Source organism: Ascaphus truei, chromosome 2 (genome assembly GCF_040206685.1).
Source record: "Ascaphus truei isolate aAscTru1 chromosome 2, aAscTru1.hap1, whole genome shotgun sequence".
In the NCBI taxonomy this organism is placed as follows: Eukaryota; Metazoa; Chordata; class Amphibia; order Anura; family Ascaphidae; genus Ascaphus; species Ascaphus truei.
The window spans coordinates 198,044,483-198,059,039 of NC_134484.1; the positions used below are offsets into that span (position 1 = coordinate 198,044,483).

The following is a 14,557-nucleotide window of genomic DNA, read 5'->3' on the forward strand; positions in this document are numbered from 1 at the left end:
CTTTCTCGGTTTGAGCTTCCTGCCACAAGCAACATGACTGCTTCAGGCCTCCAATGTGGAGCTTCCCCTGTTATACCCTCCTAACTCATACATCTGACTACTGATTGGCTCACAAAGTGAGCCTTATAATCGGGCAAGACCGGCATCTCACATGTTTTTGTAGCTATTATATGTACCTGCTATCAAATATTCTTATATAAACAATAGGATTAACAATTGGAATTATTTTTGTTTTCTAGGACACAGAAAGTCAGTCATTGTTATCGAATTACTTATCGACACATGGAACGGACCCTCACACAGACTGAAGTTCGTCTACTACATGAAAACATTGAAAAATCAGCTGTGGAAGAGTTGGGTGTTGAGGGGAGATTTTAATAAACCAGAAAATGTAACTTTATTTTTTGTAACAGCATATGTTTTGCAACACCACACTTTTTTCAGAATATTGAAAAATGTAAGCAAAATTTAGTGGATGGTGATATAGCTTTGAAATATTATGACTTAATAAAATTATAGTTCAAAACCAAGGTGTAGTTGTATGGTGGTTGTCCAGATAATCTCTCAGGAACTATTACTGATTTCATCACCATTTATATGACCTTAAATACACACTGGTTTTTTTTTTTTTTTAAGTTTACTATTACAGCACGGTTTGTCTGAAATATAACATGTTCAGCTTATACAGTAGAAATCTATGGTAACTTTTGTATGGTTGGTGGTTCTTCATGGTTGTTAATGGAACGTGCTTTAATGAAGAGAAAGTTACACTTCACATTCCCGCTGAGTAAGATAGTGTCGCCTCTCACAGTCTCTATACCAGTGGTTCCCAAACTTTTTCGGTTCAAGGCTCCCCAAGGCGATCAAGATTTTTCCGCGGCGCCCAAAGTAAAAACAAAGTTGTATATACATACTTAACAGTTGCAGTGCGCAGTTGGTGTCTCTCTCAGACACACACTCTCTCACTCTCTCAGACACACACTCACTCTCTCACACACACTCTCTCACACATACACTCTCAAACTCTCTCTCACTCTCTCAGACACACTCACTCTCTCAGACACACTCACTCTCTCAGACACACTCACTCTCTCAGACACACACTCTCTCTCACTCTCTCAGACACACACTCACTCTCTCAGACACACTCTCTGACACACTCTCTCACTCTCTCAGACACACACTCACTCTCTCAGACACACTCTCTGACACACTCTCTCACTCTCTCAGGCACACTCTCTCACTCTCTCAGGCACACTCTCTCTCTCACTCTCAGACACACTCTCTGACACTCTCTCTCACTCTCTCAGACACACTGTCTCTCTGACACACTCTCTCACTCTCTCAGACACACTCTCTCTCAGACACTCTCACTCTCTCAGACACACTCTCTCTCAGACACTCTCACTCACTCTCAGACACACACTCTCTCACTCTCTCAGACACACTCTCACTCTCTCAGACACACACTCTCTCAGACACACACTCTCAGACACACACTCTCTCAGAGACACTCTCTCTCAGACACACTCTCTCAGACACTCTCACTCACTCTCTCAGACACACACTCAGACACACACTCTCTCTCTCACTCAGACACTCTCACTCTCTCACTCACTCTCTCTCAGACACTCTCTCAGACACACACTCTCTCAGACACACACTCAGACACACTCTCACTCACTCTCTCAGACACACTCTCTAACTCTCTCAGACACACACACTTGCTCTCAGACACACTCTCTCGCTCTCTCAGATACTATTACTCTCTCATACACACTCTCTCACTCTCTCAGACACACTCTCTCTCTCACTCTCTCAGACACTCTCTCTCTAACACACTCTCAGACTCTCTCACTCTCTAACACACTCTCTCTCACTCTCTCAGACACACTCTCTCTCACTCTCACTCACTCTCTCAGACACACTCTCTCTCACTCACTCTCTCAGACACACACTCTCTCTCTCACTCTTTGAGACACACTCTCACTCTCTGACACACTCTCACTCTCTCAGACACACACTCTCTCTCTCTCAGATGCACACTCTCTCAGACACACTCTCACTCACTCTCATACACACTCTCTCAGACACTCTCTCACTCTCTGACAAACTCTCACTCTCAGACACTCTATCACTCACTCTCACTCACTCTCTCAGACATACTCTCACTCACTCTCTCAGACACACTCTCACTCACTCAGACACATTCTCTCTCTCACTCTGACACACTCACTCTCTGACACACGCTCGCTCACTCACTTTCTGGCACACTCTCACTCACTCTCTCAGACACATTCTCACTCACTCTCTCAGACACACACTCTCCCACACTCAGACACACACTCTCCCACACTCTGACACACACTCTCTCAGACACACACTCTCTCAGACACACACTTTCTCAGACACACACTCTCTCAGACACACACTCTCCCAGACACACACTCTCCAGACACACACTCTCCAGACACACACTCTCCCAGACACACACTCTCCCAGACTCTGACACACACTCTCTAATACTCTGACACACAATCTCTCAGACTCTGACACACTCTCAGACACACACTCTCCCAGACTCTCACACACTGACACACACTCTCCCAGACTCTCACTGATACACACACACAGTCACTGATACACACACACACACAGTCACTGATACACACACACAGTCACTGAAACACACACACACACACACACACACACACACACACACACACACACACACACACACACACACACACACACACACACAGTCACTGATACACACACACACAGTAACTGATACACACACACACACACACACACACAGTCACTGATACACACACACACACAGTCACTGATACACACACAATCACTGATACACACACACACAGTCACTGATACACACACAGTTACTGATACACACACACTGATACACACACACAGACTGATACAAGCAGTGGAGAGCAGAGGCAGCGACGGATGTGAGTGACTGGGAGGGGGAGGGAGGAAAGGCAGGAGATACGTGCAGGCGGCTCCCCGCCTCCCCCTGCACACAGTCACTGATACACACACAGTCACTGATACACACACACACAATCACTGATACACACACACACACACACAGAGATACACACACACACAGAGATACACACACACAGATATACACACACAGATACACACACACACACAGATACACACAGACACGCAGTGGAGAGCAGAGGCAGCGACGGATGTGAGTGACTGGCGGGGGGGGAGGAGGAAAGGCAGGAGATCCGTGCAGGTGGCTCCCCGCCTCCCCCTGCACACACCTCCAGGACAGGCAAATGTACAACTCCCCCCCCCATCACTCCCGCTACCTTCTCCTATCACCCGGGGAAGAAGGGGACGGGACACCGCGCAGACAGAGGAGCCAGGAGCGGGAAGGCAGACACAAACACTCACCGTGTGCTCTGCACAAAGCAGAAGCCCCACTCCCGGCTTCCTCTGACCTGCAGCCAATCGCGGCGCCCATCTAGGCAAACCACGGCGCACACCAGGGCGCCGCGGCGCACAGATTGGGAACCACTGCTCTATACCATAGAGTAATGCTCTTCTCCTCTGGGACCACCAAGAGCCATATGCCACCATACTAAGTGGTGCTAAGCTATAAGACACCCTAAAAGTATCGTAAGACACTTGACAGCCCATCCAAATAATTGAGCCATAAAGTGCCAAACTGCACCGTAGGGTTTTTTATGGCACTTGGTAAATATGGCTCTCCATGTTGTAGGAATACCCAGTGCATTTGCACACAGCTGATTAAATGTGATGTGTATATGATAGGCTAATGATTTGGCTACCATAAAATCCTGGTCTGGCTCACAGCTGTGGCTTGAGAATCCCTTCTCCATGCTGAATCATCATTTACCTACTGATATTATTTCTTTAATTGTCACATTGTTGACTTGGTCTTGAAATAGCTACTTTTACAATAAATACAGCACTTATCTCCTGATGTGGAACTGATTGTTAACTTGTCTTTAAAGCAGCAAAACATGTGAAAATATATGTTTTAAAAAAAAATAGTTCTGTAGTATTATATAATACTTATTGCATTTTTTTTTTAATTATTCAACTCTTAATGCCACTTTTAATGAGTTTTAAAGCTTTTCTTGATTTCTATTACAGGTTTTAGCACACCTCCCAAGCAGTGCAAGATTTTTGCAACACTTTTCTGTTTGTGATAATGTGTTGCCAATGTTCCCAGCAGTTTGAGCTGCAACTGTAACAATAGATAATGTTACCTTAGTCATATGCTGAGTTATTCTTACTGAAAAATTGATTAAAACTGAAAGGCAGCCATTATGTTAGGCACACAATCAGGATTTTGACAGAATTGTAACAGGAGCACCAAACGATTGCCATTTTAGGTAAGAATGTAGAATTGTACATTGCTTATTTGTATATGTAAAGCATGTGGCAAAGAAAAAAAAGGGTGGGGGGTGTATTTCTGCCATACGGTTAAAAAGAAATTCAGTGTTAGGGACACTGGGTTTACAGCACCTTATTTTATACACTTCTCTGCTATCAGAGAGGACATTGGGGGCTGAACAACTTGCTGTACAGTATATACTGTAGTGTAACTGACCGGGTTGTATATAATTAGAAAGTCAACTTAATAAATGCAGCCATTTATTTTTTTTATAATAAATGCATACTTTTTATTTTTTCATTTTTTTTATAAATGACTTTAATATCAAGGAGGTTAAACTCCCTGAGAAGTTATCACTTCTGCTGGGATTCGGGCAAATAGTTTGTTTTTCTGCAACCTAAATTGCTGTAGGATTAGTATTTTCTAAGCAGGGTTTTATTTTTTATTTTTATTTCTCTGAGGCTCAGAATTGTGTGACTGCTGTCATTGGCTATGTTAATGCACCAAGACAATAATTATATTGTGTATTTTCAATATGTAAATTTGATACTATCTAATGGGTTCATAACATGTAATAAAAGTATACTGAATTAATCATTTTATTCATTTGCCATCAAGATATACAAATAGGTTGTGCATGGTTTATCTTTTTCCGGTCTTTACTTATTTTTTGTAGAATTGTATATGTAGGGGAAAGGCCACCACAATTAAAGTTTACCTGAATGACATAAGAAAATACTGCATTGCATGCTCTCTATATGTATTTCAGGAGTGTGAACTCAGAAAAAGTTGCATAAATAATTACTCTTTTTTTCCTTTGTGTAATAATCCCTCTGCAATCCCTGAACAAACCCTGGAACTGCCAACTGCAGCGCACACATCTGCTGTCTGCTCAATGCCCACACTAACTGGACTTACCACAACTTCATGCAAAGTTACCTACCTTTGTGATAATGAACCTGCTACTTACCTCAAGTCTGGTATTTACTGTTTTTACTCCCCCCTCCTGGCCCACACCAAATATATATATACTCCCTGGACTACTTAAAAAGCCTTGCATTATCTACTGATTGTTGTGTGGAGAACTCTGAAAAACAGCACACCAACCACCACTCATTCTAATGGCAAACACCACAAATGTACAGCCTGCAAACAATTAATCCCATTTTTAGTTATACTGTAGTATTACTCTCTTTAGCAGGAGATATTGAATTGAACTCAATCCCTGAACTCAATCCCTTTTCAACTCTGTCATATACCCCTGAGAATTCCCTTTTCAAATTCCAGAGAAGGCTATCTGTCGCCCATATAAATATCTGTAGCCTGTTGCCCAAACTGGATGAATTAAGGGCATGGTGCTTTATGTATAAACCCAAAGCCATCATTCTCATGGAAACGTGGCTAACTCCTAAAACCCTCCATGCAACTATCGCCATCCATTTCTAGGAAAGATAGGTCAAAGAAAGGAGGGGCGGTTGCAGAGGCCCCATGCACTTCCTTGAAGCATTTAAAATAAATGCCGGGGGATCACGTGAGGCCTCTGCAACTCACATAACAGGGTTCAGACGCGTTGCTGTGACGTGTCGCCATGGCAGCGTGGCATCATTTGAAGCCGCGGTGTCATGCAGAGTGATGTCGCACGTCCATCTCCATGGCAACGGGGTCATGTGAGGTCACGTCAAACCAGGTAAGAGGGATGCAGGCAGGGGGCGCAGCTCCAAAAGTTTGCGCTCCCCTGCAATAGTGTACAGGCATACCCCGGTTTAAAGACACTCACTTTAAGTACACTCGCGAGTAAGTACATATCGCTCAATAGGAAAACGGCAGCTCGCGCATGCGCCTGTCAGCATGTCCTGAACAGCAATACTGGCTCCCTACCTGTACCGCAGCTGTGCGCAAGCGGGGAGACTATAGAGCCTGTTACAAATGCGTTATTTACATCAGTTATGCACGTGTATGACGATTGTCGTACAGTTCATGCATCGATAAGTAGGAAAAAGGTAGTGCTTCACTTTAAGTACATTTTCGCTTTACATACATGCTCCGCCATTGCGTACGTTAATGCGGGGTATGCCTGTACTGTCTAAGAAAAATCAGACCACCCAAATCAAGCCCTAAAATTCCAATCACTAGAACATTTAGAAACTTTAACTCACAACAGTTTCTGGCTCATCTTACCAACTGCCCTTGGTACAGAATTGACTTGACACCTGACTCAGATTCTGAGCTTGATTATTTCCAAACAGAGCTCTTAAAATTCTGTGATACCCATATTCCGCAACGCAGAATAAGAGTACTGGGGGCCAATGTTCCATGGGTTGCAACCGACCCTACTGCACTTTACCATTTTAGCGATGCCTTGTGGAAAAGCTACATCGTAACTGGCACTACCACGGATCTTAATAACTACAGATGCCTGCGGAATACATGCACAAGGCAAACGAGACTAGCAAATACCCAATATTTCTCTGACAATCTTGACCAGAATACATAAAATCCAAAACACTTCTGGAAGGTCATCAACAATATGCTAAAATATACATGTTCCCAGCACACATTTTGACATTTTTTTAAGTCATCAACAATATATTCCATCCTTATAGCCAACAACAACCATCTAATATCAAAAAAGTATGTAATTACTCTGACAAATCCCACTGACATTGCACATGCATTCAATGAATACTTTGTGGGGTGTGCCACTTTCCTATAAGCAAAGCTCAACCCGAACTACAAACATGAAGCTCAATCTGGGAAAACACCTACAGTATAGCCCCACTGTAGACGGACGTTCACAGAGGTACACAATTAGGAGGTTTAATAATGTGAAATTATAATAGGCTTATTGTGCCTGTTCCTTTTCATGAGGAAATTATCCAAACACGGGGGGAACAAAGCTTCCATTCACTTGGGAGTATTTCTAGTGAAATCCTATGCAATTAGTTCACATCTTCATTAGTTAAGCATGTCTCGCAGCCCCAAAACATATAGCATGAAAATAAGCAGATATAAGCAGTCTCTTAAGAATAAAAGTCTTATCTGTTTCTTGGAGGGAAAATCTTCTCACTTCCTGGTTCAGCTTCAGGTGTAGTAGTTTTCCCTGTGTCTTGAAATCAGCTCTGCTGTGCAGAGCTCAAGACCGGTCAGCTCCAAAGGTCAGCTCTAAGTCAGAGCTAAGGAGTCACTTCCTGTCTCAAAGGCAGGCTTTTTGTAAACAATCTAATCAGGCAGGTGGTGTTTAGTAATTAACTACCACACTGCTAGATTAAAGGCACATTACTGAACAGGGATAAGTCCCCTGTTACACCCACCCTTTCCCAACACTGCTCACAAATTTCAATTTGTCCCAGTATCTGAAAAAGTTACACGAGCTCCACAAATTAAAAATAAGCAGACAATGTGGACCTTACCTACTGCAATCAAAGTTCCTACAATTCTTTGCCCCAACCACTGTTGTACCGCTTCCCTAATCGATTCTAATTTGTCTTTAGGCCATATCCCTAAGAACTGGAAAACTGCAGAGTTGTCCCAATCTTCAAAAGTGGGGACACAAGCACTGTCTCAAACTACAGGCCAATCCCTCTTCTCCAAAACTATCCAAAGTCATGAGAAAATGTGTCCACTCCCATTTAAGCGATTACTATACCAAGACAAATTTCTTTAGCCATCTCCATGCTGACTTTCGCTCCACAGTGACTAGCCTCCTAAAAGATTTAAATGAGATTCAGTGTGAAATGAACTGGTGCAATATTCCTAGATTTTACAAAGGCTTTTGATACTGTTGATCATGTTATCTTGTTAAACAAGCTCCAGTGCTCTGAAATAGGGGAACATGCTTTAAACTGGTTTCACTCATACCTATGTGTCTCTCTCGGGCTCTACCTCCAACTCTTTGGATATCGGAAAAATAGGCTAAAGCGCTCCAATGCCAGGAATAAAAGAATAATGCAAGCCAAACCACTAATCCAAGGTATAAGAAATGAGTAATGGTATTAGTACATAATAACCACTAGTATGGGTACTATCCTCCTGAAGACAGGTGGTAGATGGTACAAGTCCACCCACCATCAGTCTCATTGGCAGGTTCCCCTGAAATATAAACAATACTCACAAATCCTAGGAGTGGTAAGCAGGCTGTGCAGCTTCCAATATGTAGTAAACAGGAATAAATGGAGAACAAAGCGCACAAGCAAACACGGAGCAGGAAGGACCCAGAATCAAAAATAAATTTAAAGGGCACTTTAATGTGACAAAAGACCCATCCAACGCGTTTCGAACGTCACAGCGTTATTTTTCAAGGATAAAACACAGTGTAGTAACATCCATTAAATACCCTCTTACCTGCAAGCAGTTTCGCACCAAAAACGGAAACACGGTGACGTCATGACGCAATGCGCGTCATCGCGCATGCGCAGAACAATCCGGCGCATTGTTCGCAACTCTTTGGATATCACCTGCGGTGTTCCACAGGCTCTGTTCTGTCCCTACTCTTCAGTTGTCATCAATGCTGTACCTACAGCTTGTGAGGGAGCTTCAATGCACATGTATGCGAATGGCACAATCTTATATGCACACAGCCCTAACCTCTCTGACCTTGGATACATACCTCAATCTGATTTTTTTGAGACTTGAAAACTGGATTTCCCAAAATAAACTTTTTAAAAACTGACAGGACTGTAACAGTGATATTTAGGACAAATGCTAAATGTCTAAAACTGCCAATGAAGGAACTACAAATCAGAACCAACTCTAATACCATTGTATCCCCTGTCACTAGTTTTAAATATGTGGGCATATTGTTTGACCCTCATTTAATATTCTGGGTTGCACATTGATACTGTACCCCTACTGTACATCCAGAACCTACAGTATGCCAAGCTAGGTGTACTTTATAGGAACAAATCACACAGCATATGCTAATGCCAAGTGGGGACATAGTATATGGTACAATACCCCAAACTCACCTTGGCAAACTAGACACCCTCTACAATGCAATATGGCACTTTGTCTTCCAATGTAACTACAACATATAACACACATCACTGCGAAATGCCCAAAGAACTAGATTGGTAATGACTTGAGTCTAGGCGCAAAGTTCATCTTTCCTGTCTTGCCTTCGAATACTTTTTGGACAAACTACCAGTCTATCTGAACAAGCTCTTCACCTCTACCACATGCAGCATGCAGCATCATCTGAGATCTGACTCTAAGGGGCCTATTCACTAAACTTTGACAAGCTCAGTGCATGGCCAAGCGAGTTTTGCATTGTCTTAACGCACTAGAAAATGTGTGTAAAAACAGAATTCACTAGAAAAAAAATCACCATTTTTTTAAAATTTCGGTAAAAAAACAATGCAAGATCGCACTAATTATTTTTTTTCCGTAATGTTATCGCACTGAAACTGTTTAAACTGCAGCCTGGAAGAGCTCCACGGAGAGAGCTGCATCTCCGTGCTCAGCTCTTACAGGCGATCGTGCAGTTTTAATGTGAATTTTAATAATAGAGTATGGAAGCAGGAGGTCTTCGGAGCTGAACTGCATTAATTTCAGCATTGAGAACCCCCTGCTTCCTGAGTTATAGGCCCAGTATAGGATGCCGGTATCTCCTGTGCGTTTCAATGTCCCGGTCACGTGATGCGGGAGATTTAAACATTGCAGGGGGATACCGGCACTCCATACCAGGGCCTGTAACTTAGGAAACAGGGGGTCCCCTAGGCTGAAATTAATAAGGTTCATCTCCATACTCTATTAAAATTCACATTAAAGACACTTCATTACCTTAGTGACTAGCCGCTATGGCAATGAAGGGATTAAGCCACAGTACCTGGTTTATTGGGGGTAGAGGGGGTTGGTGAATGGGGGTCCTTGGCCCAGGATGGATGGTTAGGCCTACCACGAAGGTTGTGGGAGGAGTTAACCCCTATATTACTATAGTAATAACCGCTATGGTAATGAAGGGGCTAACACCTCCCGCTACCCACCCGGTAGGCCTAATCACCCACCCTGGGCCAAGTACCCCCATCACCCACCCACTCTACCCCCAATAAACATAAAAATACAACAACCCCCTTCTACCCACCCTCTGAACCTCCAACAACACCCCCTCCCCCCCCAACACGTACAGTAATGGGGAAAATTACTATTATCCAGACATGGATAATAGCGCATGTGCCCATTAAAAATAAAACATCCAGCCAGCATAAAGTAAATAAAAGTTCTACTTACCCCGGCCAGGAGGAAGGCCTTCCTCGTCTTCCTCCCCGTCTGTGTGTAGCAACATTCTAATAAAAAAAAAATACTTGCCACTAACCACTTAATCATTTTAGCGGTTTGTAACCGCTATAGTAATTACAGGGGTTATCCACACTCCCCTGCTACAAACCCTTGAGGCCTAACAACCCTCACTGGGGTAACTACCCCCACCCTCCACCACATCTACCCATTGATTGGCACATTGGTAAAACCATGCCCATAGTATTGCCATAGTTTGCCACTATGTCAATGAATGGGCAAGCTAAAAACAAAAGAACCACAAAATAAAACACATTACATTTAAATAAAAAAAATGCCAATAAACCAATTGATTGGCACAGTGGTACACCATGCCATGCTAGCTGCTACCGTGCTTCTCACAACTGGAACAATCTACAATTTACTCCATGAGTTCTCCTCAGGGCCATATCCCTTCCACTGGACCAAGTACTGTAGTCCACCACAGGATTTTCAGGAATCGAGTATCTGGTGCACCTCAAACTCCTCCTGGCCCTCCACCAAGATTAGTCTAGGAGGAGTGAGACTGGGAGAAGAGAAAGTGTTCTGGACGAACGGTTTGAGGAGGGAGACATGTAACACTGGAGGTATCTTCAAACTAGCCGGGAGTTCCAATTTAAACGCCAAAGGGTTGACCTGTTTCATGATTTTGTACGGTCCAATGAACTTGGGACCGAGTTTGGAGGAGGGAATTTTCAGCAGAATATTCCTTGTAAGCCAGCCAAACCTGATATCTCACTTGAAATGGGGGAGATAGTTATCGGCTTTTATCCATCTGGATCTTTTGCTGGTGGGCGGCTTTGACCAGATTGGCCTGGATCCTCTTCCAGAGTATTTGGAGTTATTGGATTTTGTTGTCCACTGCAGGAACTCTGGAGAGAGGACTGGAAGGGGAAAGGGCAGCATGATGGTACCCGTAGGCACAGAAGAAGGGGGATTCCAGTGTTGAATCATGCTGCATGGAATTGCAAGAAAACGCAGCCAACTGGAGCAGGTCAAGCCAGTTGTCCTGTAGCTCGGAAACAAAACAACAGAGGAATTGTTCTAAGTTCTAGTTGGCCCTTTCCGTGAGAGAAGTGCAGCAGAAGACGTTCCAAAATCTGGAGATGAATTGGGATCCGCGGTCCGAGACTATATCAGTCGGGACTCCATGGAGGTGGAATATCTCTTTAATAAAGATCTCTGATAGTTCAGAGGCTGTGGGTAGCTTCCTGAGAAGAATATAATGGGCTTGTCATGTAAATCGATCAACTACTACCAGTATAGTAGTCATACCAATGGAGGGAACCAGCTCCACAATAAAATCCATGGATAGGTGGGTCCACGGGCGGGTGGGGACTGACGAGGGCTGGAGCAACCCATATGGTAACGTCCTCGGGACCTTAGTCTGGGCGCATACAAGGCAGGCTGCCAAAAACTCCTTCATGTCTTTGCGGATCTCTGGCCACCAAAAGATCCGTTCAAGGAAATCGAGTCTGACAAATTTTACAGCTAATGAGCTAACTAAAGTAGATACTAAGCTTCAGCACATCTGTGTTTATAGTTACTATCTGCAATTTGCAACTGTTGCATTTATCAGAGTAGCAACATTAGTGTGCTGAACTACTGAGTTTGAGCCTGATTAGCAACTGTTGTGTTTATACAACTTGGCTACATATGTTACGGCTACTTCAACCCATCAATGGTTTATGTGTATTACTTCCCTGGTTCTATACTGCAGGGTGCGCAAAGATTTTAACTTGCGTCCCCCCTGCTTCCTTACCTCCTGCCTCGCGCCCCCTCTCCTCCTAAGCTCTGGCATCAAATGACATCACGGGGTCATGTGACGTCACGTTACCATGGCAAGGTGACATCACGTGACCCCGTGGTGTCATTTGATGCCGGTTACCATGGCGACGCATCACCGAAGATCAGGTTAGAGACGCTGCAGAGGCCTCACGCTGTCTCCCCTCCCCCCCCCCCCCGCACATAAATTTAAGTGCCTTGGGGGAGAGCGTGGGACCTCTGTAGCCACAATGCCCCCCCTGGAAATTCTCGCGCCCCCCACTTTGCGCACCGCTGCTATACTGAATCATTTACAGGTGTTTCATTGAATCTTTAACCTTGGTTATTACTTTGTGGTTATAAATACAAAGTCTGCATAAATCATTTGATTCCTGAATTGAGTATTTATATCGGCTGACCAATTTAAGAACACCTATTGGGGTACATACAGATACATTTAGGTTATGTGTGAAAAAATATTTTTCCCATGTCGGTAACCACTCCGAATTTTTATAAAATGTTATTGTATATCATACACCCTTTTGCATATATGTTTTGCCTTCATAAATGGATTTTTAATTGTTCTCACTATTTTGTGAGTGGCCATATAGGGACACCAGTACCCAGGGATTACATTTTTCCGGACCACTGTTTGTTCATAGCGAGTGCAATTAGGTATGGTTTGGGTTGTATTTATCAACCTTTCTGTATCAATAGCTGAAGATCATCATGATTTAAATGCATATTGTGCTCTAGGGTTGGTATGCCTATACAACATAGCTGTCCCGCAGACAGAGATTGGCTACAGTATCCTCCTTGTTTTGGGCCTCAAATATATATATTGGCTCAGTAATGGCGGTATCTATGTCAGAACTCTCATACAAGACACTCACAGGTGTATTATTCTTTCCGTCTTCAAGCAACTACAAGTATCAGCCATATTCACATGTGCTGTACTGTCCACAACTCTGATGCACTGATATCTGGAACTTTGTTCTCTTTACTCTTATTACCATTATTACTTTTAGTGCAAGGATGCCTACATAGGACACAACATGTTTTGGTGTATAGCTGCAGGTGGAAAATGCCCTGTCTTCGCTCAGAAATTTGCTTTGATACATAGACCCATTAGAGGAGTGTTTCACAACCAGGATTCCCCGGCACTCTGGGGTTTCGTGAGAGGATCAAAAGGGTGTTGCAGGATTTCTCCATTTTGCTAGCGCAGGGAGAAAGCAATGCAGTTGCTAGAGGGCTGGGCAGTTTCTTCCATCCTTATTATCTGCTACTGATTAATGCAGCCAATCAGGAGAAGGTGTGAGGAGCCAGGGGTGTGCAGAGGAGCAAGCAGCATGGGCAGTAGAGAGGTGAGACTATGTGTTGTTGCCTGTCACATGTGTGTTTGTTCTGCCCTGTTGTGTGTGTGTGTGTTTCTGTGACTGTCTCTGTCCTGTGCCTTTTGTCACTGACTGTGCTGTTGCGGAAATGCCTCAGCAACTGAGCCCTGTGATTAGGGGTGCCTCAAGAGAAAAAAGGTTGGGAGCCACTGCCTTAGAAGTTAAGTATAGGTAATTGTATACAATATTGTAGTAACTGTTTGTTAATAATTGTTGAAAAACATTTTATAATATTTCATTTTATAATGTCTCACACTCCATTCTTCTCCTCACTTTTAAAGCTTTCCACTCTACTGCCCCTCCTTACATCTCTGCCCTAATTTCTCGTTATGCACCATCCAGATTCTAGCGTTCTTCTCAAGGATGTCTGCTTTCTACCCCCTTTGTATCTTTGTATCTAAAGCTCTCTCCCGCCTTAAACCTTTTTCACTGACTGCCCCACACCTCTGGAATGCGCTTCCCCTCAGTACCCGACTAGCACCCTCTCTATCCACCTTTAAGACCCACCTTAAGACACCTTAAGACACACTTGCTTAAAGAAGCATATGAATAGCACTGTGGATATTCTGAACACATGATACATAAAGCTTGGCCCCCTGCAGACTCCTCCCTCCTACTGTCTCTGTACGTTCTCCCTACCTACCAATTAGACTGTAAGCTCCTCGGGGCAGGGACTCCTCTTCCTTAATGTTACTTTTATGTCTAAAGCACTTATTCCCATGATCTG

The 14,557-nt window shown here is 43.6% G+C and overlaps 1 protein-coding gene across 7 annotated transcripts in view; it reads left to right on the forward strand.

The window, feature by feature from the left end:
* The window catches only part of FARS2 (phenylalanyl-tRNA synthetase 2, mitochondrial), a 507,148-nt gene extending 502,152 nt beyond the window's left edge, over window positions 1–4,996 (forward strand). For 4 of the 7 annotated variants that reach the window (XM_075585788.1, XM_075585794.1, XM_075585789.1 and 1 more), the window contains one exon: window positions 240–4,996. In XM_075585788.1, the coding sequence (XP_075441903.1) occupies window positions 240–378 (139 nt within the window). In that variant the 3' untranslated portion in view covers window positions 379–4,996. The remainder of the gene's footprint in view (window positions 1–239) is intronic. The other 3 variants (XR_012799135.1, XM_075585790.1, XM_075585792.1) reach the window with 3 other exon arrangements.
* The last annotated feature ends 9,561 nt before the right edge of the window (window positions 4,997–14,557 follow it).